The sequence below is a fragment of the Chrysemys picta genome, chromosome 4 (genome assembly GCF_011386835.1).
Source record: "Chrysemys picta bellii isolate R12L10 chromosome 4, ASM1138683v2, whole genome shotgun sequence".
Classification (NCBI taxonomy): Eukaryota; Metazoa; Chordata; order Testudines; family Emydidae; genus Chrysemys; species Chrysemys picta.
In genome coordinates, this window is record NC_088794.1 from 64925822 (window position 1) to 64945493 (window position 19672).

The 19672-nt window shown below is 41.4% G+C and overlaps 2 protein-coding genes across 25 annotated transcripts in view; one reads left to right on the forward strand and one right to left on the reverse strand.

Moving 5' to 3' along the window:
* ELP4 (elongator acetyltransferase complex subunit 4) overlaps positions 1 to 8373 on the reverse strand; it is a 259381-nt gene extending 251008 nt beyond the window's left edge. For 5 of the 10 annotated variants that reach the window (XM_008179080.4, XM_065592503.1, XM_065592507.1 and 2 more), the window contains exon 1: positions 7767 to 8011. In XM_008179080.4, coding sequence (XP_008177302.1) covers positions 7767 to 7935 — 169 coding nt within the window. In that variant the 5' untranslated portion in view covers positions 7936 to 8011. Of the gene's footprint in view, positions 1 to 7766; positions 8012 to 8162 lie in introns of those variants that run through there. The other 5 variants (XM_065592512.1, XM_065592505.1, XM_065592511.1 and 2 more) reach the window with 5 other exon arrangements.
* The window catches only part of IMMP1L (inner mitochondrial membrane peptidase subunit 1), a 74515-nt gene continuing 62800 nt past the window's right edge, over positions 7958 to 19672 (forward strand). For 3 of the 15 annotated variants that reach the window (XR_010600563.1, XR_010600562.1, XR_006174208.2), the window contains exons 1-2: positions 8012 to 8118; positions 16193 to 16291. The gene's annotated coding sequence lies outside the window, so the exon portion shown is untranslated. Of the gene's footprint in view, positions 8123 to 16192; positions 16292 to 18327; positions 18498 to 19354; positions 19514 to 19672 lie in introns of all 15 variants that reach the window. The other 12 variants (XM_065592517.1, XM_065592516.1, XM_005286875.4 and 9 more) reach the window with 10 other exon arrangements.

Here is a 19672-nt window from a genome sequence, read left to right on the forward strand (position 1 = left end):
TTAAAATGTTTAAGAAGCTTCATTTAAAATTAAATTAAAATACAAAAACACCCCCGGACCGGTGGCCAGGACCCGGGCAGTGTGAGTGCCATTGAAAATCAGCTCGTGTGCCGCCTTCGGCATGCATGCCATAGGTTGCCTACCCCTGTTGTAGGGTATTTAACCTAATATTCTGGCATGCCTTTACTCGCCTAAGCAATGCCTCAGCATCTACATTGCTATTTACACCCAGGGTAGGGGAGCATGCAATGTCTGTACTCTATACGCTGCCCTAAGTTTAGACATAGCCTAATGGTTACTATTTTGCAGTAAGGAATTTTAGTTAATAAATAACTTCTGTATCAGCTCATATTTTTATTTAAATATTTCTGTTTTTAAATAATTTAGCTATTATATTGACTACACAATTTTATTTCTCTTTAGATTTCTTACAGATTACACAGACTCACACACAGATGTAATGAAGTTTTTTAAGTGTTCCTAATACGTACATTAACAGTTATCACTATCAATAAAAAACAAAAACGAGGATGTTGTATCATACGTGAGCTACAAATGGAATAAATACCAGCTGGAAATATACTCTCTTTAAAGTTGCTCCGAGAGAAAGCTCCATGGTCAAAATGATCTTGATAACTATTTTCTGTTTGTATTCAAGAACTTGTTTGATGCACATTGTTTGAACTATTTCCAGTGCAAATTAAGTATGGTTTACATTATTAACATCTTAAGAGTATGCATGTGGGGTGTGATTTGGGGAGGGGTTATAGGGGAAACAAAGGGAAGGAGAGAAGTTGGAAACATGTATGGATATCCTATTTTCCCTGGATATATACTTATAATTACAATTGAGGTGAATAGGTGATAGCTAAGAGGAGATGAAGAGAACAGATAAGAGAGCTTTAGGAATGAGTCTGATATCTAAGCAGGCCCCGTCCTAGAAAATATCTTTTGAACTATTGACCCAGCTATTTAAACTTCATCCAAAAGTCAAACTGACTTAAATACGCAAGTCCAGACATGAGGACTTTTAAAATTCTGGTTTGGTACAAATAAAATAAGCTGCAACATTTAAAATCTCTGCCAGAAGTTTAGAAGTAATAAATTTAGGCCAAAAATTTCAAATCAAAATGCCTGAAATTAAGCTCCTAAATTGCTTTTTGAGTATTACAAGAACCAACCCAATTTTCAAAAAGGCTAGTCAAGCAGAAATTCCACTGGCAACTGAAAGACGTTCAGCACATGAATACATCTTAGGAACCTAACTTTATGAATCCAGGTTTGAGAATTCTGGCCTTAGCTTCAAAACAAGTTTAAAGTATCTATAAAGAGAGATTTCAGAGTAGCAGCCGTGTTAGTCTGTATCCGCAAAAAGAAGAACAGGAGTACTTGTGGCACCTTAGAGACTAACAAATTTATTAGAGCATAAGCTTTCATGGACTACAGCCGAAGAAGTGGGCTGTAGTCCACGAAAGCTTATGCTCTAATAAATTTGTTAGTCTCTAAGGTGCCACAAGTACTCCTGTTCTTCTTTTTATAAAGAGAGAGAAGATCTGACACACTCAAAAAATCTAAAATGACTTCCATGTTTTATACTGGGAGAAAAACATTTTAATTTGTATTTAAAGGAATTCAGTTTTCAATTTGCTCCTCTCGTTCCTTATGAGCATTTATTAAGGATAAATAAGAAGGTTGTGTTAGAAAAATACAGTCAATGCAGTTCTATCATGCTATTATTGTTAACTAGTCTGCTAAGGTGTTTTGCATTTACCAATATAATACAATTATATCTTCTTCTAAAAGCAAATGTAGAGCTCATTGAAGAGGCCAGGTTAACAGGCACAGAGACTGAAATCCCCTTGCCAGCAAACAGGTAGTCACGTACAACGGTAATTACTTCCTAAGCTCTTGATAAGAGCATCAACCCTGGCCTACATGGACCACCTGTAGGGATAGGGGTAGCTCAGCCTATATGGCAATTTAGTGCCTGATACAACTCCAGCCGATTTCAGTAGGAATTGGAATCTTTAGCTTTGCAGCTGTGACTATGAACATTAGTACCAATTGCAATGTTGGGAATACATCCAAAAGGAACTGGGACCAAGATCACAAACTTGTTTCATACAGGCCAAATAACCATCAGTGGGCAACTTTCAGTCACTAACTATCTCATCCTTAGTGGTGATGAAGAGGCAAAATGTCCTGCATCTATTATCAATCTACATTAATTCATTTTTAACTCATTGATGTTGCTAGAATTGTTCTCCATAACCTGATAAGAGTCAGCAAATGATTTTAAATTCAATAAAACAATAGAGAACACCAGACCAAGCAACTTCTAAATATCAGAGAAATCAGTTAATTCATTTTCACATTATTATACTTTTTTCATAACTCAAATATTAGCTAGACACAACATGACAATTTTTTAGACACCATTGCCTTTGTTGTTGCAAGGCATTGTCAGGAAAATTTAGAATAAAAAAAGTGGTTCTGGATATTTTTGTTTTAAAGAAGTGGTGTGGTTCTTCTTATGTTTATCAGTAACTGTATTAATTCAATATTCTTTCCTTTATGGTCCAGTCTATTAGTTATGATTGTGGAATTAATGTTACAACATGAAGTCTGAACTGAACTGAAAATTGGGATTTTCCAAGTGACAAAAAGCAAAAAAATAAAGTGATTTTTACAGTGATCAAATATTCTAACAGAAACTTGGGGGGGGGGGGGGGAAGAGGAGAATTGTAAATTGTACTGAAGGTACTTTTATTCTAATACAACTAATCAGAAGAATTATTTGCATAGTTATATAACAGTAACAACCAACAGCGCAAATCCCATCTAACAGTTTTGCATCTTCTGTAGTTATGGTTAAAATTATTGTACAAGCAAAAATATACGGTGAAATACATCATCATAGAGACCATTCAGTCAAAATTCACTGTACTTGCATGCAGGGATATTACCATACTATACATTTACCTTTCAACTACACAGAAGTCCCAGGACTTCTGTGGCAGTCACAGAAGTGACAGATTTGTCACCTCATTTGCCATCATAATATCCTTCTTCCATATAATTTCTTAATATTAGTTATGGCAAACAACTTTAATCAAACATTTTACACTGTTCACCTACAAACTTCCTAGCTAGTCAGCAACTGTTAGAATTATTCTATCTTTTTAAGTATAAACATTTATTATTCTGAATTCTCACAGATTATTGTTGCACTCTATTTGCTCAAAAGTAAAAATTACTATAGATGGGGCCTACAAAGAGTATTCCAACAGCTCAATATGCCAGTTTGAATATTAATGTCTTATGTTAACTGTGCTTCTTCTGCCAACAGAACAGTAGGTTGATTGCGAGTTTTTCTTCACAAATCAGAAGAGTGAACAATTTAGAGCAGGGCCAAAGAGTCCTTTTTTTTTAAATGCAAACATTGTGAAGAACATTAATATTATTTGTTTAGCACCAGCAGTGCGCTTAGCTCTGTACAATACACAAACAGCTCAAGCCTCGAAGATCTTACGAGACAGCAGTTACACACACAAAATGGGATACAAGCTCAGAAATCCACAGATAATTATACTTTATCATCATCATCACCATTAGATTTTAAAGTCACTTCTTGTGTTCATGGCAGAAGCAGCACATTTTTAAAACAGTAACTTGTACTGAGAGGGTGCTGGATTGACAAATTGTCAGCAAAATAGGATTTTTTTGTTAATAAGTTACGTCTCAAGGATTTTTTGCATACTACCACTTTTTACACGCCAGATTTACAGTACTTGTATGAGTATTTAAGGCATAAAACGCAACCTTGCTTGGCATTTCCTAGGATCAGAGGCTCATTTTACTGTGTCAAATGTAATAAATACTTTTAAATAACTTTATTGAATTATATGGTATATGAAACTAGTACATGGTTACCATGGAATTTTCCCATACACTTCTCTCTCTCTAAGTGGAGAAAGACATGAATTGGTGTGAAATAGATTGGAGAGAAGATGAAAAGCTGACAGAATGAAAAGAAAGAAAGAAAGAAAGGTTATTTTAAAATCCTTCAAAATCCTTTTGAAGGGCCCTATTACTGCTGTGTATTTATAATCTGTTTGTTCCTCAGTTTGGCAACTCAGTCCTTTACATATGGTATTGGTTATCATGGTGCTAGTTGAGAGCAGTTCATTTTCTGCACCACCATGCAAAGCATGGAGATTTGAGGCTTGAATAAGAAAGAGAGAATTGTTGGAACTGCATAGAACAGACTGAAACCATAATATAAATCACGTATCTCTTATAGGATGCATTTGGAAGGAGAAAATACTGGTGATACGATTTTGGAGGACAAGGTTTTCCATTGAAGAGTGGAATAGACAGAAGAATTATCATATGCTATATTCCTGTTTAGAGCATATACACCTTTATTATGTATTTAAAAATACTGCCAGAAATGGAAATCTACTAGAAGTATGAATCTGTCTGACTTAAAGGGAACAGTAAGTTGATAAAATTAGGAAAAACATCAGCAAAACTAATACTTAGCATTTATATAACAATTTGCATCTTCAGTGTTTTACAAATACTATCTTGCTTGAACCAATTGAGACAGAAAAGCTTTCAGAATAGGACATATACGCTACAAGACAATGGCAGTTTATAAAACGTAATAAAATATATTTCTATGGGCTGCAGCTCCCTAACTCAAGCCTGTGCCTAACTCATGATCTAGTAGTCCCACGGTCTTTAACTGAACTACTTGTGTCCTTAAAGTTAGACACAGACTTAGTGCTTTGCTGGATCAGCATTTAGCTACCCCTCTCTTTTTGGAAAAGAGAAAAGTGTAAAAAAAAAAAAAAAGATAGTTTACAACAGTAAATTGCAGTAGTACCAGTTCAACAAGTATACAGAGGGCAACTTAAATTACTCTATAGTCCTCTTCAAGGTCTATCTTTGCTTAATGGTTTCTTCTTAACAGTTCATTTTTGCTGCTGTGCTAATGCTGGGATACAGGCTGTAACTGTAATTACAAGTGTATTTTTACCAGCATGATTTCACTAGCTCCTATTTGTGATGTCTGGGGATAATGTTGTGTCTCTGTGTTGGAACTTCCATACTATATGAATGGAACTGAACATGTTAAAACGTATAATGAATAACTCTCAGTCTTAGAAACCCAAATGGAAGACTGATATGCAAAGTGAGGGAAAAACAATGTTATGAAAAACACTATGAAATTTCTTCAGCATAAAGACAAAAAACAAACAAATAAAAAGCCACCCCACAAACAACTTCTTGATTCAACATTTCTCACAACAGAGGATAGGATTTGCATGGAACAGATTTGGTTCAAAAATCAAGTTCATGAATGAAGGGCAGGACAGAAGTAGCTGCTTTAAAAATAAAAGATCATTTTAGTGTAGAAGAAAAAGGACAGAGCTCCCCATTGGCTAAAGCGAAAGAGTATTGAATAGTTGTTTAAAGTAGTGATATACAATTGTATTCAGTGTACTTTTAACAGGTATGTTGGCAAAGTTTGGGGGACAATGTAGCTAGGCACTGACAAGCCTCACTACAACCCTAATGGCCCCTATTCTATCTTAGATCTGTACCTATTACAAATGCTCTTTTCAACATGACTCTTGCTTTAACATTAACACACTTTTGTTCCTTGGGGTAGGGAGCTTACAAAACACTTCCTTGAAGCCCAACTGTGAACGAAGGAAGTTTGTGCATGGTGTTATTGTAAATATCTTCTGCAAAATAAAGATATAGAACATTCTATTATGCAAACCTCCACAAGGAGTTTTAAAACAAACAAACAAACACACACACACTATAAGTCCCAATAACAATGAAATACAATACACTACATTGTCAATTATTTATCTGTGAAATTGTTAGTGGGCAACAGGGAGAAAATCTATACACAGGTCTTCATGCATGCTGTAATCAATTTAGCAAGCGATCACATATATACAGCTGCAAGCTATATAGAGGAAGCCAGGATAAATAGTTCCTTGAGGCCAGGAGGTTAGTGCAGGTTCAGTGCAAGGAATCTGAATTTTGCAAACCTGCCAGTCACCCATGGTTTGGATTCCTTCAAAAAGTTAGTTTAAAAAGTTGCTACCTTCTGGGGATGAAGGGCTTTCATGTAGTTCACCTAATATTAACATCTCACTAAGTTCTCATTTTCTCTCTTGAAATAAATATTTTTTCTAGAAGCTGGGAAGTTATTGAATGCTTAAAGACAGGGAATAGATAGCTTAGAGGGGGTACAGAGTATGTAGGAAGAAGTTTCCCCAATTCACCTTATCAAATACAGCACTAATCATTACGTAAGCAAGAAAATGGTGGCTCAGAAGATTGAGCCCATGGGTAACTGTCCACGTTTGCTGTACCATGCTGGGCATTTCAAACTCCACTTTATAAAATAGAACATACACAAGAATCAAGATGGTCAGTTTAGTTATCTTACATTTACATTGTACTTTTCTTCTCAAAGTGCTTTAAAAACTATACAGTAGTAATGAAATGGAGCTATGTGTCTCCCTTAAGAAGGATGTTTCGCTCTCCCTAAGATGGATCAACATTCCTGATAAGATAGCAGAAGTGTTCCCTCCTCCCTCTCTACATGATGTACAGCATAGGAGAGGGGGAGGATACAGAAGAGAGATTTAGGACACCAAGGCAGAAGAATCATTTCCACAGAGCAAATACCATCTTATCATTTATTACCTCACCTGTAGATGCCCAAACATAGTAAATGCTAGCACTACAGATATCTGCCTCCAGGGATGAAAGGGCTGAGTCATGCCTGTGATACCTGAAACTTAAAAACTTGTTTATACTGAGGATCTACCTAAACAGCCATTAGGATAGCTGCACCAGTGCAAGCCCCTAGCCTAGCATAGACAGGCAAAGCCACTATTTTCAATGGTGGAACTTGCCCATTTGAAATCTGTGTAAATTGTGCTGATGCAAACCACACAGTATAGCAGTTTAACTAATTTACACAAATAAATACATTATACTTAGTTCTTACCCAGTGCTTTTCTACAACGTTATAGAACTGCAGCTATACCCGTGGCTAGCCATCAATGGCTGAAAATAGAGAAAGTCCCTAATTTAGATAAGATCTGAGCTGAGACCCTAGGCTTCAAACCCACAGTTCAAGTTCATGTCCAAAATGCTTCCAAGGTCTAACACCACAGAAGGCAACTACACTAGGGATGTATTTGGCACTATTTCATAATTTGAGGCTTAGTCCAGTAAGACACCCCCTTCTCTGACAATCTGAATGAATAAAGATTTGAAATAAATGAAGAGTGAGACAGCAAGTGTCCCACTGGGAAAAACCAGGCACATCAAATCCTTCCAGTCCAGAAAAAAAAAAGTATAAACGTATACGAAGCCCAAATAGCTCGATGCAGTCGTCTCACCCCACACAGCAGGTTGTAAGGACCTTTACGCGCATCTCCCCCATACCCCGCAAAAATAAGGAACCTCGAGGATGAGTGTCAGGTGAGGAGTCTCTCACTCCCCTTCCCCAAGTCAGCGTGGCTTTGGGGAGGGTCGGACTGGCAGAAAGAGTCTCCCACAATCACAAATCGGGAGGCGGCACTGAAGTAGCTGCGGGTTTAAGGAAGGGAAGAGGAGCAGACAAGGAATAGGAGGAAGGGGGCAGCCAGCAGAAGGAGGTGGGGGATAGGGGACAGTCAGCCAGCATCCTGCGCTGCGAGGCCGGGTCCCAGCTCTGCACCAACCTAGCACACAATCCAGGGAGGGGAGCCCACTGGAGAGCAGCAGCTGCCCGTGGCGCACCGAGGGCCGGGTGCCCGCGATTGCGGCCAGGCGGCTGCTAGCAGGAACTTTCCGCTGGAAACTGGTAGCCCCGTCACTCGGCGTCGCCCCGCCGGTCGCCAAGGCCGCCATCTTAGCTTCCTCCCGGTTGACAGGAGGAAAGGGACGCCGGGAAAGATAAGCCCCCTTCCCCCTCCGCCCGCTTCGACCTATGGGGAGACGGTTTGGGATCCTCGCCAGCCAATAGCAAGGAGCGTTGTTGGCAGGCGTTGTAACTCTGGTGAGGGGGAGATCCTGAAGCTGCGGGTCAGGCAGGTAGGTGAGGGAGGGAGGGATGGTGGGGAAAGGCTGCGTCTTACCCCTTATCCAGCCGCTCAGGAATTGAGGGGGCTCCCCACCCCGGGTGTGAGATCACGGGGGTCTTCCCTGACATCCCTAGACCAATGTCGCCCCTGACCAGGAGGTTTTAGGGGTGCGTGTCACGGCGCGGTTCCCCCACGGACCGCGGCGTCAGGAGGGGTGAAGGAGGAGCTGTTCTCTCATCCCCTGAACGCCGCGCGCTGCAGGCTCAGAGGAAACCCAGGACTCGTGAGACGCGGGGCACTTGTAGCGCGAGGGGAAGGTTGGCTCCAGCTCAGGGCTCTTGGAGATCAGGAGTCTAATCCTGACCGACTGACCGGTGACCTTGACCAAGGCTCGGAGCCAGCCGTTCCCTGTGTCTGTGTGAAACCACGTCGACTTTAGAGATGGTCCGTCCATGTGGTGCCAGTGTAGGGTTGCATCCTAAGACTTCATTATGTGAGGGGCCAACAACGACTTGAAATTGAATGTTAAAATTTTAAGTATTACAGGTGCTCTTTTAAGTTACCTGGCCAATCTCAGTGCTTTCACAGTTACAAACTGTTTTCCTCCTCTCGTTTCTGTATAAAAAAACAACCGGAAACTCTACATGACAGCGTAGTAAATGCACAAAACAAAAGCTTGCTTTTAATAATATTAAATGTTACTTCTAACAGCTGGTAAGGAGATTTAATCAGAAGTGTGATGCTTAAGTAGGCAGTCTCCCTTCGTTTCTATTAAACACTTTGAGATTTTCTGATGAATGGTGCTATTTAAGATCCCCTCTCTCTTGAAGTGACATCCAGGTTGGGAGACCCCCATATAAAGCTCATGGCAAAATTAAGGCTAAAGTGAAAATGTCTTAGTATGAGAAGTGTAGTTCCCATATGTCACCGGTTTTTACTATATTTTAACTAGTCGCTAACAATACAGCATGTTTTTATTTTGCGTCTTTAAGTAGTGTATATGTTGTTTTCTATTTAGCCTGTGACCTGACTCTCGGTAATACAAATTCAAGAATGTGGAAAACCCATGAAATATCTGAGTTTAGTATCACCATGTGGCTTCTGATAATCATTTTTTTATGAGATTATCTAAATTTTATTGAGTATATTTTAGCTCATGTGCTTTCTGAAAGAAGCCTTGACAGTGTGGTGAATTTTGATTTAAAGACTGGCTCAAAGGAGAGCTGGGGCTAGTATTTGTGTGTCCACATTTTTCTCATGTGTAGTTGTCACATGCGCATTTAATCACCAAGATTTTATAAACTAGAAAAAAAATCAAACATGATTTATTGTTTAAAAAAGCCCTCATGATGTTTAAGCCAATGTAATAATTTGGGGCAGGTTCTCACTCTTGATTTTTGCATATTTGGGGTTGGAAACACTGGGTTTTTTGGCTTATGAATTTCTCTTAAAACAATATTTGCATTAAAGATAAATTACAAAGTTTTGATACTTCAGAATTTTAAAAGGAACAAATGTTGTCCCTCTTGTCAAGTCTAAACACATAAAGCTTGGCTTCTAGCATCCTAAAATCCCACTCAGCAAAATCACAGTGGTTCTACTGCAGTCGGAGCCATCTGCATCTAAGGCCTCCTCCTTCTGCACCTGTTGGGAAGAAGGGGCAATGCCAGGATTTGCACTAAGCCAGCATTGCCAAATCACTTGGTTTTATAATGATCCTCAATATTTGTTTGATGGTTGGGCAGGGCTCACTCACCCTCAGAACGCCCTCCCCCTCCTCTGGCATCAGTTGGGATGTTACCACTATCTTTATCCCCAGCTCTTCTGTTGCTCAGCCCTCCAGCCAAGTCACTTAAGTTCAGATCTTTTCCAAGGTATCAAACAAATCCAGACAAAAGTTCAAATGGAACTCTGCTTCTGCTGCTACCTCTATTGTCTCTGTGTAACCTAACCCTCAGCCAGAGAGCCCTAGCTCCTTCAGTCTACTTATTATGGCTTAGCTCCACCCCGTCTGGCTAAGAGTCAATTAGCTACTCACCTCACCAGGTGCAAAGTATGACTAATTAGGTGCATTCACTAGCCCAGCAGGTGATGGGGATTAAGCCCCTTCAATGATGTTTTTTTAATTTCTGATTTCTGCCTTCAATCTTGTGAAATTTAGCCTTCATCCAAAATAGTCACCATGTTGCTTTAACTTTTGTAAATGAAAAGTGTGACTGCCCCCAGCAAAAACGGATGTTATCTGTCATTGGGTATGTCTACACTCAGAGCCGGCACTAGGCATAAGCAGACTAAGCAGTTTCTTAAGGCCCCAAGCAGCTTAAGGGCCCCCCCATTCGCTTTTGTTATGTGTTGTGTGTGTGGCGGGCCCCCAAAATATTCCTGCTTAGGGACCCGCAGTGGGCTAGCACTGCCTCCGTCTGCACTGGAGCTGTAAGGTGTAATTTCCAGCTTGAGTAGACATACCTGTGCTAGCTCTGATGAAGCTAATATGCTAAAAATAGCAGTGTAGCTACAGCACCGCAAGTCACAGGATAGGCTAGCTGCCCCCATTGTGATCCCATCTGACACATAAGATATGTTCTTAGGGAACTAGCCCCTCCTGCTACTCACACTGCTGCATCTACACTTCTGTTTTTAGCATGGTGCCTTGCTTAAAATTAGTGCATGATGTGTACTCAAGCTAGAAATTATACCACTAGCTCCAGCATAAACTCGCACATTGTTTTAATGGGGCTTAAGCTAGGCTACCCTGAGGGAAGTCAGTTCCTCCTTGGTCACCATGGGATGGGAAAATGTGCAGGTGATCGAAGTTGGACTTTGGACAGCAGGAGGGAGAGGGCATGTTTTAGGGAACTGGGTAGGGGTCAGAGAAATGTTGGAGAAGCAGAAGGCAGATTGAGAGGTGATTCAGGGGAATCTGGCCTAGCAGAAAAAAACGGAATGCATAGGAGACTGTCAGGAAAAAGGGAAGGAACTATGGCGGTCAAGTGACTGTAGACTAGGGTAAGTGACTGGGAGAGCATGCAAAGAGAGGGAATGCAGCAGCTCTCTCTTCTGTATAACTTGGGAGGGTGAGAGAGAAGTAAAGGAGGGCTGCTCATATCCCGGGGACAGGAGAGGATGAGTTCCCTGTGATCAGTGAACAAGGAGGCTGCACTTTTGTGTGTGTATTTAAGTCTGAATGTTGACTCTGAGATAATTACATACAAGTTGGGATTTGGTGGCTTTCCCCTAAAGGCGGCTTAAACAAAAAATTAAAAGGCAGGCAATAAACAATGCGACTTTTATTTAAAACATGTTTACTTAGCCAGTCTCGTGAGTTTTTTTGCGGAGGTGGAGGAGTCTCGTAATTTGTGAATGTCTGGGATTGGCAAACCTGCCGAACAGAATAAATGCAGAGATTGATTCATACCCTGTTCAATTTTACAATTCCATTAATTTCAGTGGAGTTGCTGATGTAAAACTGATGTAAAAGAGTGGTGAATGAGGCTCAGTCCTAAAATTTCAAATATGCTTAGATTTTTAAAACATAATATTTGAAATCAGTGCCTCCTTCACTTTCCTTCCAAATTATATTCCACATATTTAAATATTTGAAATAGCGTGTTTGCACTTGCAGCAGTTTTCGGAGCGGTGCACTCTGGGCAGTTATACCACAGAGCATCTCTTCCTCTTCTGCCACTAAGAGTTGTGGGAAGGCGGAGGGGGTCGCGGGGCATCCTGGGTCCTGTCCCAGTGCCAGGTGATGCATTGCTTCGCATCCCAGCAACCTCTGTGCTTCTGTCTGCATTTGGCGCCATCTTTCAACGGTTTGTGTACTGCGCGTTCTGCCTCTTCGGTCTGCAGGACTGGATCCCGCACTGTTGATCAATATACTGCTCGCTCTCACTAACGCTTCATGAGTGGCGGTGGAGTTATTCCTTAAACTACAAAGGCAAGAGGAGTTTGATGTTGATCTCGCCACGCGTAGTAGCTACAACACGAGATTGCTTGTGGCATTCACGGGGGTGCTGACCACAGTGCAACACTGCTTTTGGGCTCAGGAAACAAGCACTGAGTGGTGGGATCACATTGTCATGCACGTCTGCGATGATGAGCAGTTGCTGCAGACCTTTTGGATGAGGAAAGCCACATTCATGGGACTGTGTGATGAGCTCGCCCCAGCCCTGCGGTGCAAGGACACGAGAATGAGAGCTGCCCCGTTGTTGGAGAAGCGCATGGCGATTACACTGTGGAAGCTGGCTACTCCAGACTGCTACCGATCGGTCGCTAATCAGTTCAGAGTGGGAAAGTCAACCATTGACTCGTGTTGATGGAAGTGTGCAGGGCCATTTATCGCATCCTGTTCTGAAAGACCACGACTCTGGGCAATGTGCGTGACACTGTGGATGGCTTTGCACAAATGGGCTTCCCTATCTGCGGAGAGGCGATAGATGGCACGCTTATTCCAATTCTGGCACCAGACCTCCTAGTACGTTAATTGGAAGGGGTATTTCTCTATGGTTCTTCAGGCACTTGTGGATCACCGTGGGCATTTCACACACATTAATGCAGGCTGTTCCGAAAAGGTGCATGACGCACACATCTTTCAGAACACTGGTCTGTTCAGGAAGTGCGAGCAGGGACTTTCTTCTTGGACCAGAAGATCATCGTAGGGGAAGTCGAAATGCCCATTGTGATCCTGGGAGACTCTGCCTAGCCCTTAATGCCATGGCTTAGGAAGCCATACACAGGGCACCTTTACAGCAGCAAGGAGTGGTTCAATAACAGGCTGAGTAAGCACAGAATGACTGAGTGTGCTTTTGGCCATTTAAAGGCCCACTGGCTCTGCCTATATGGGAGGCTGGACCTGGCTGATGACAATATTCCTATGCTTATAGCTGCGTGCTGTACACTTCATAATATTTGTGAGGGGAAGGGTGAAAGTTTCACTCAAGTCTAGATTGCTGCGGCTCGGTGCCTGGAGGCTGAATTTGAGCAGACAGAGACCAAGGCTATTAGAGGGGTGCAGCGCAGGGCCATAAGGATCAGGGATACCTTGAGGCATCAAGTTGATGCTGAAATCCACTAATATTTGTTGCTATGCTTTGGACTGCAGTACTTATAATGCTAGGAGGTGGTCGTGATTGGTGCAGACGATGCACTGCGAAGGTTTAAGAAAAGTGCCTGGTGCTTTGCAGGGCTCTGTTTGCTTTCAATTAATGTAATAAAGATTGCTTTCAAAACAAAACAATTCTTTTATTAAAAAACAACCAGAGGAGAGAGTCAAACAAAAAAACACATCAGCACTGTGGGAGATTGGGGGAAGGGAGGGTCCCAAGAGGAGATGGGGTCCCGGGACGGTTAAAGATTTGTGTATGTCCATGAATCATATGCAACCTTGTCCTTTGGAGTACAGTGTAGCAGGTACTGTACTTCAGCTGGTGTAAACTGCAGAGGGACGGGTGTTGAATGCAGTGGGTACTAGGAGTCCGCAGGGCTGGACTGTGACAGGGCAGAAGTGGAATGCAGCGGGTACAGACTGGAGCCAGGAGGTTGATAAGAGTGTGTTGGCGGTATCTGGGGGGTGCATGGGAAAGAGTTTTGTGACAGCGGCTGCAGGGGAGAGCAGGCATGGAGCGGCTCAGTTTGTAGTGCTAGTAGCACCTGGTGCATCTCCGATTGGCACTCCATAACTTTTAAGAGCTGCTCCGTGGCTTCGTTCTGATGTGCCGCATTCTCCTTTTGGTCCCTCTCCTGGCTGTCCTGCCACTCCTTCCATTCTTGTTTTTTGGCCATGGAGTGCATCATGACATCACGCAGAAAGTCCTCTTTAGTTCTTCGTGGCCACTTTCTAATTCTGCGCAGCTGTTTAGCCGGCGATAACAAAGAGGGAGGCTGGGCTCCCAAGGTCATCTCTGTGAAGCCAAAATGCAGGATTTTACAGAAGCAGTATTATTTGCAACACACAGACCACTGATTCAGTGATTTAAAACACAGCCACTATTCATGTACCTGTCTCTAACTGGCTGACCCCAGGCAAGCGCACATAAGCCACAAGACCCCCAAAATGGTGAGTAACCGCAGGGGCAGGGGAAATCAGTGTTCCAGGACCATACTGTACAATGGGCACCTGACTCCTGGGGAGAGCCAGCACTGTAGGGGGGGCCTTATAATCATTACTGTCCCACATTTTCCACAGGCTGTGTTAATTATGGAAGATATCTCACTACTGAGGGTGAGCAGGGAATCAAGGGAGGGTCTTCTCCAAGACTGTGGCTTCCGCCCTGGCCCTTATGTGGCTCACTTGTGTGCAGCAGTGGTCTCTTCCCCCCCATGACAGAGTGGCGCAGGAAAGTTACCCTTAATGAGCCAAGAAACAAAGCAGCTCTGACAAAGAACCTGTGGCAGCGGATTGCCCAGTGACTCCATGAGAGTTTCGTGGAGATCTGAGGCAGATTCCTGTGAAGTTAGGGAGTCGATCAACACCCTTTCCCACCACTCAGACTAGGCATGTGGTGATACGCGCATCATACAGACGCAAGCCTGCTTTCTGCAACTCTCCTGCCCCCAACAACTTGCTTCGGTGATTCTCAAAATCAAAGCCACTTACAGGGGCCTTCTCCTGTTTGCACTTTGCCAAGCTCCGACTGGTGTGACTGGCTAGCCTCCTCCAGGGTAGAGAAGAGCTCCTGGCTGCATGCATCTCTGACCTCCGAGTCGTCCTCTGCCTGTGGGTCCACCTCCCCCCCCCCCCCCCCATCCTCATCCAAGATTTCCTCCTCCTGGCTCGGTCCACTCTCGACTCGCACGCAAGCCACCGAAGTATCCACAGAGGCCTTCGCAGTGGAAGTGGGGTCGCCTCCAAGTATTGCATCCAGCTCTTTGCAGAACTGGTAGCTCGTGGGCGCAGCACCAGAGCGGCAGTTTGCCTCCCGCACCTTGTGGTAGGTGTTCCGCAGCTCCTTCACTTTGACCCTGCACTGTGTCCCGGTCATGGCCCCTTTTTGTCATGCATCGTGAAATCTGTCTGTAGGCATCATAATTGGGGGGAGGGATAGCTCAGTGGTTTGAGCATTGGCCTGCTAAACCCAGGGTTGTGAGTTCAACCTGGGGCAAAATCAGTACTTGGTCCTGCTAATGAAGGCAGGGGGCTGGACTCGATGACCTTTCGGGGTCCCTTCCAGTTCTAGGAGATAGGCTATCTCCATTAATTAATTTATTTTTATTTATTTATTTAATTCCTACGGCTGAAGCGCAGCTGGGATTGGACAGCCTCCTCTCCTCAAATGCTGATGAGGACCAGCAGCTCAGCATTGCTCCAAGTGTGGAATCGCTTGGTTCGTGGAGCAGGCCCACTGACCTGGAAAGATGTGCTGAGACCACTGCACGCGTCACCGAGCAAACAGGAAGGGGACTTTAAGGGGTGGGGTTCATGGTTGCTCACCTGAGGGCAGGGCCGTAGAGTTCAAACCGATGACCAGAGAGGTGAGAACAGGCATTGTGGAACACCTCCCGGAGGCCAATCACAGTGCTGTAATCGACCAGGGTGTCTACACTGGCAGCGCGGCACTGTAGCCCCAGTGCAGAAAGCTGTATGCCTCTCATTGGGGTAGTTTTTTTTACAGCGCTGCAACTGCGCAGTTTCTGCGCATTAAGTGCCTTGGCACTGTGTATACCTCAGGAGTTACACCGCCGAAAGCTACTTTACCAGATTGCCAGTGTAGACAAGGCCTTTGTTTGGAACAGATTCATCTGAAGGTGAATGAGCAAATGTTTTTGAGTACATACATTCAAGTTATTTTGGTTCTAGACACATTCAAGTATCCCACTATATTTGTTAAAAAGATGACTTAAAAGAAAAAGATGAGGAGGAAATGAGTAATAAATAGAGAATGGTAGTTAGTTGTACTCATCAGAAGTCCAAGTGCAGGTCTTTGGCATAAATAATCACACATTTACAATCCTTGTGCTGTCATTTGAAACTAGGAATAAACATAATTTTGCTTGATACAGCACTTTTAAATCAATTTATTTTCTGTACTGATTTGTAAACCCTTGCTTGGAATGAATAATGTATTATGTTTTATGTTATAATTGAGGGCAAGAAAATTGTGAGTGGATTATCCCCTTCCTCGGCATGCTATGGAGTGGACAGATACAGAGCACGATAAAGGGGTAGTTGCCTGAGAATCAAGCAGGTATTTCACAGTGCTTCATTTTACTTAAAGTAAATGTTGTGGTTTAGTTTGAGTTGTTGTCCATTGAAGAGAAAGGGCAATAATTCACATTGTAAATCTCAACAAGAGATTTACACTAGTTAGCAGAATTATAAACAGCATAAACTGCTTCTTCAGCATAAGAATTGGACTTTTAACATTAATACGCTATTCCAACATGTTCTTAACATGTTACATTTTCAAGAACTATTCTTAAGGCAATAGAGGTAGCTAAAATTTGAAAAACATATCCAATACCTCCATTTAACATTTTTTAGGGGGCCGCAAATAAAAAATGGTTGAAAACCACTGATCTAGACACAAGAGGTCAACACCAAAGCCCCTTCTGTTGCTCTGTCTAACAAGAGCCGTATTTAAACATGGTTCATGAGAAAGGTGCTAACATGTTTTTCTTGGCCAGTGTAGATAGGACCTATGTAAGAAAAATATTGTTTATAAAGACACGACTGTCTTCTGAACTATTGTAGAAGGAGCTTGTGTGCACTCATGAATCTCCTATTCATTTTCAATGTAGACTGATAAGACCAACTAAATCAAGGCAGATTTTTCTAAGAGCTTTGACTTCAATGGGACTATTTACATGCTTAAAGTGAAGCATGTCCCTAAGTGTATTGTTCCTAATTGGGGGCCTCAGTGCCTTTGTGAGGAGGCTTTTGGGCCATGTTGTTCTGACAAAGTTTTCTGTGGGGTGATTTTGTTTTTATTGTATCTCATGGAGTCTCTCCTAATTCTGATGTGTCTGTGCTTGTGAAGGCTTTTAATGTTGCCTATATCACTGATTACTAAGCCACTGATCCCATTAACACTTTCATACAGGCTTAACTTTATGCATGTGAGTGGGCCCATTGACTTTATTAAAGTCAGTGAGGTCACTCATTTGCTTAAAATTAGGCAGATGCTCAAGTGCTTTGCTGGATCAAGGTTGGAGTGCTAAGCACTTTGCAAGATCAAATTGGTATAGCAAAGTATATGGAAAGGAGCAAAAATGGTATTTATGTTTTACAAGTCCATTTATAGTGTGCTTGTCATCACAGAGCACTGTAACAAGTGAGTGATTATAAAATTCTGTTTGCAACATCTACTATAACTTCTTGTTTTGTATGGGAAGATCCATCTCAAATTATTAAAGGAATAAGTGGCTAAACATTCATGGATTATAGTAGTTATTTTTCCTGATTTTTCAGAATTGATATTTAGGCCAGTGATGGTTTATTTTTCAAGAGTAATAATCCATTTTTCAGTCTTCATTAATTATACCAAAAAATGTGTGCATCTTCAAAGCTCGACATTCTAAAAGATAAATTCCCAGCAAGTGTGAGAGGTCATTAAGGCTTGTTAAACCTATCTTCAAACAAGACTCACCAAAATTGTAATTTTAGCTATTTGTGGCCCATATATCCCAAATATTTCTCTGGCCCTCGTTACAGTAGTATCTGAGAACTTTTAACATCTTTATCCTCACAACATTTTTGTGAGGTAGGGAAGTACTATTATCCCTATTTACAGAAGGGGAACTGAGGCACAGAGAGACTAAATAAGCGCCTAAGATCACACAGGACAACTCTGGCACAGTAGGGAACTGATCCTGGGTGTCCCAGGTTGTAGGCTAACACCCTAATCACTGCAATATCCTTCCTTATATATATTATAAACACTTTGCTTTATTGGGATTATATCAATTTTAACTAAAAACCATATATATAAAATGTATTGTATTGTAATTTTATAGAAGTAACAGAACAGTTTCCATTGTCTCCAGAGTACTCTAGACTGACCAGATTAATAGCATGGGACATGTATTAAAAACTAAATGTATTTTGCCACTGACTTCTTCTGAGGGAACTCCTCTGAGAGGCCTTAGCTAAGAAGCTCTCCCTATACAGATTTTAAAATAAATGTTCTAGGTAAACATCAAGAGGTAAAGTTTAGTCACTGGCAAAGTCTGATTATTCTTAGTGTTTACATTTTGCTGTTTTGTTTCGTACTGTGTATTTAAGGTCAAGACCAACATGAAAAATAGTTTATAATTTACCAATTCAGATCTTTAATTATATACGGATTGATCCTGAAGTCCTTACCCAGAAGTTGGTTGGAAATGAGTCTGAATAAGGACTGCAGGGATGGTCCTATACTCAGGAGTATGCTGCTAAAATTAAAATGTAGCCAGGTATTTATTTTATTTTAAGAAATTGCATTTAAAAGATGGAAGAGTTTCTATTAAAGGCTTTGTGTGCAAGTTATACTTATAACATTTTGAAAGTTTTTTTTTTAAACAACAAGACATATAACTGATGCGGTACTAAAGAACCTGTGGTGTAACAATTATAAAACCTATGGTATTTCTCCATAATTGGAAGAACATTTGTGCTTTATAGTACAAAAATAATGTCTCACTTGTTGAAAAAGTGTCTATGTATTTGGGCCCTATATTCTCCTACTCAAGGATTAGATTTCTTTTTGCACTTAAACTACATTCTATCTATGCTTGCTCTTTTTGTATTAAAGTTTCATCCACATTACAAGTTTACTCATGTGTTAGCACATTGTTTGTCATGGTTACATGCATATGTATTCAGACACTGATTTTTGAGAATGTAGCAATTGCCATATTGGATCAGATCAGTCGTCCATCAAGTCTAATATCCTGTCTTTGACAATTTCTAGCACTAGATATTTCAGAACAAGAGCAAGAAGTCCACAGCAGGGAGTTATGGGGTAAAATACCTCCTAAAAGTTTCCTTCTACTCCCCAATAGTTAGAGGTTGGTTTAAGCTCTGCTATATGAGGCTTTATATCCCGCCTGAAAATAATGATTATTTTTTTAATATTTACTCTGGAGGTTCTTGTTAGTCATATATATGTCTAAACCCTTTTGAATCCTAAAGTCTTGAACGCAAAGATACACAGTGACAATATGTTCCACAGGCTAATTGTGCATTGTGTGAAAAAGTGTTTGTTTCCTTTTATTAGTTTTGAATTTGCAACTTTTCACTGAATTTGTCTTTGTTCTTGTATTATTAATAGATTGCAGCCCAGAAGGAACTATTGTGATCATCTAATCTGACTTCCTGTATAAAACATGCCATAGAATTTCCCTGAAAAAATTCCTAGAATGTATCTTTTAGGAAAAATCAAGTCTTGATTTAAAAACTGTACATGATGGAGAATCCACCTCGACCTTTGGTAAATTGTTCCAATGGCTAATAACCCTCACTGCTAAAAATTTACGCCTTATTTCTGGTCTCAATTTGTCTAACTTCAACTTCCAACCATTGGACTGTATTACACCTTTCTCTATTATATTGAAGAGCTCATTATTAAATATTTGTGCCCCATGAAGGT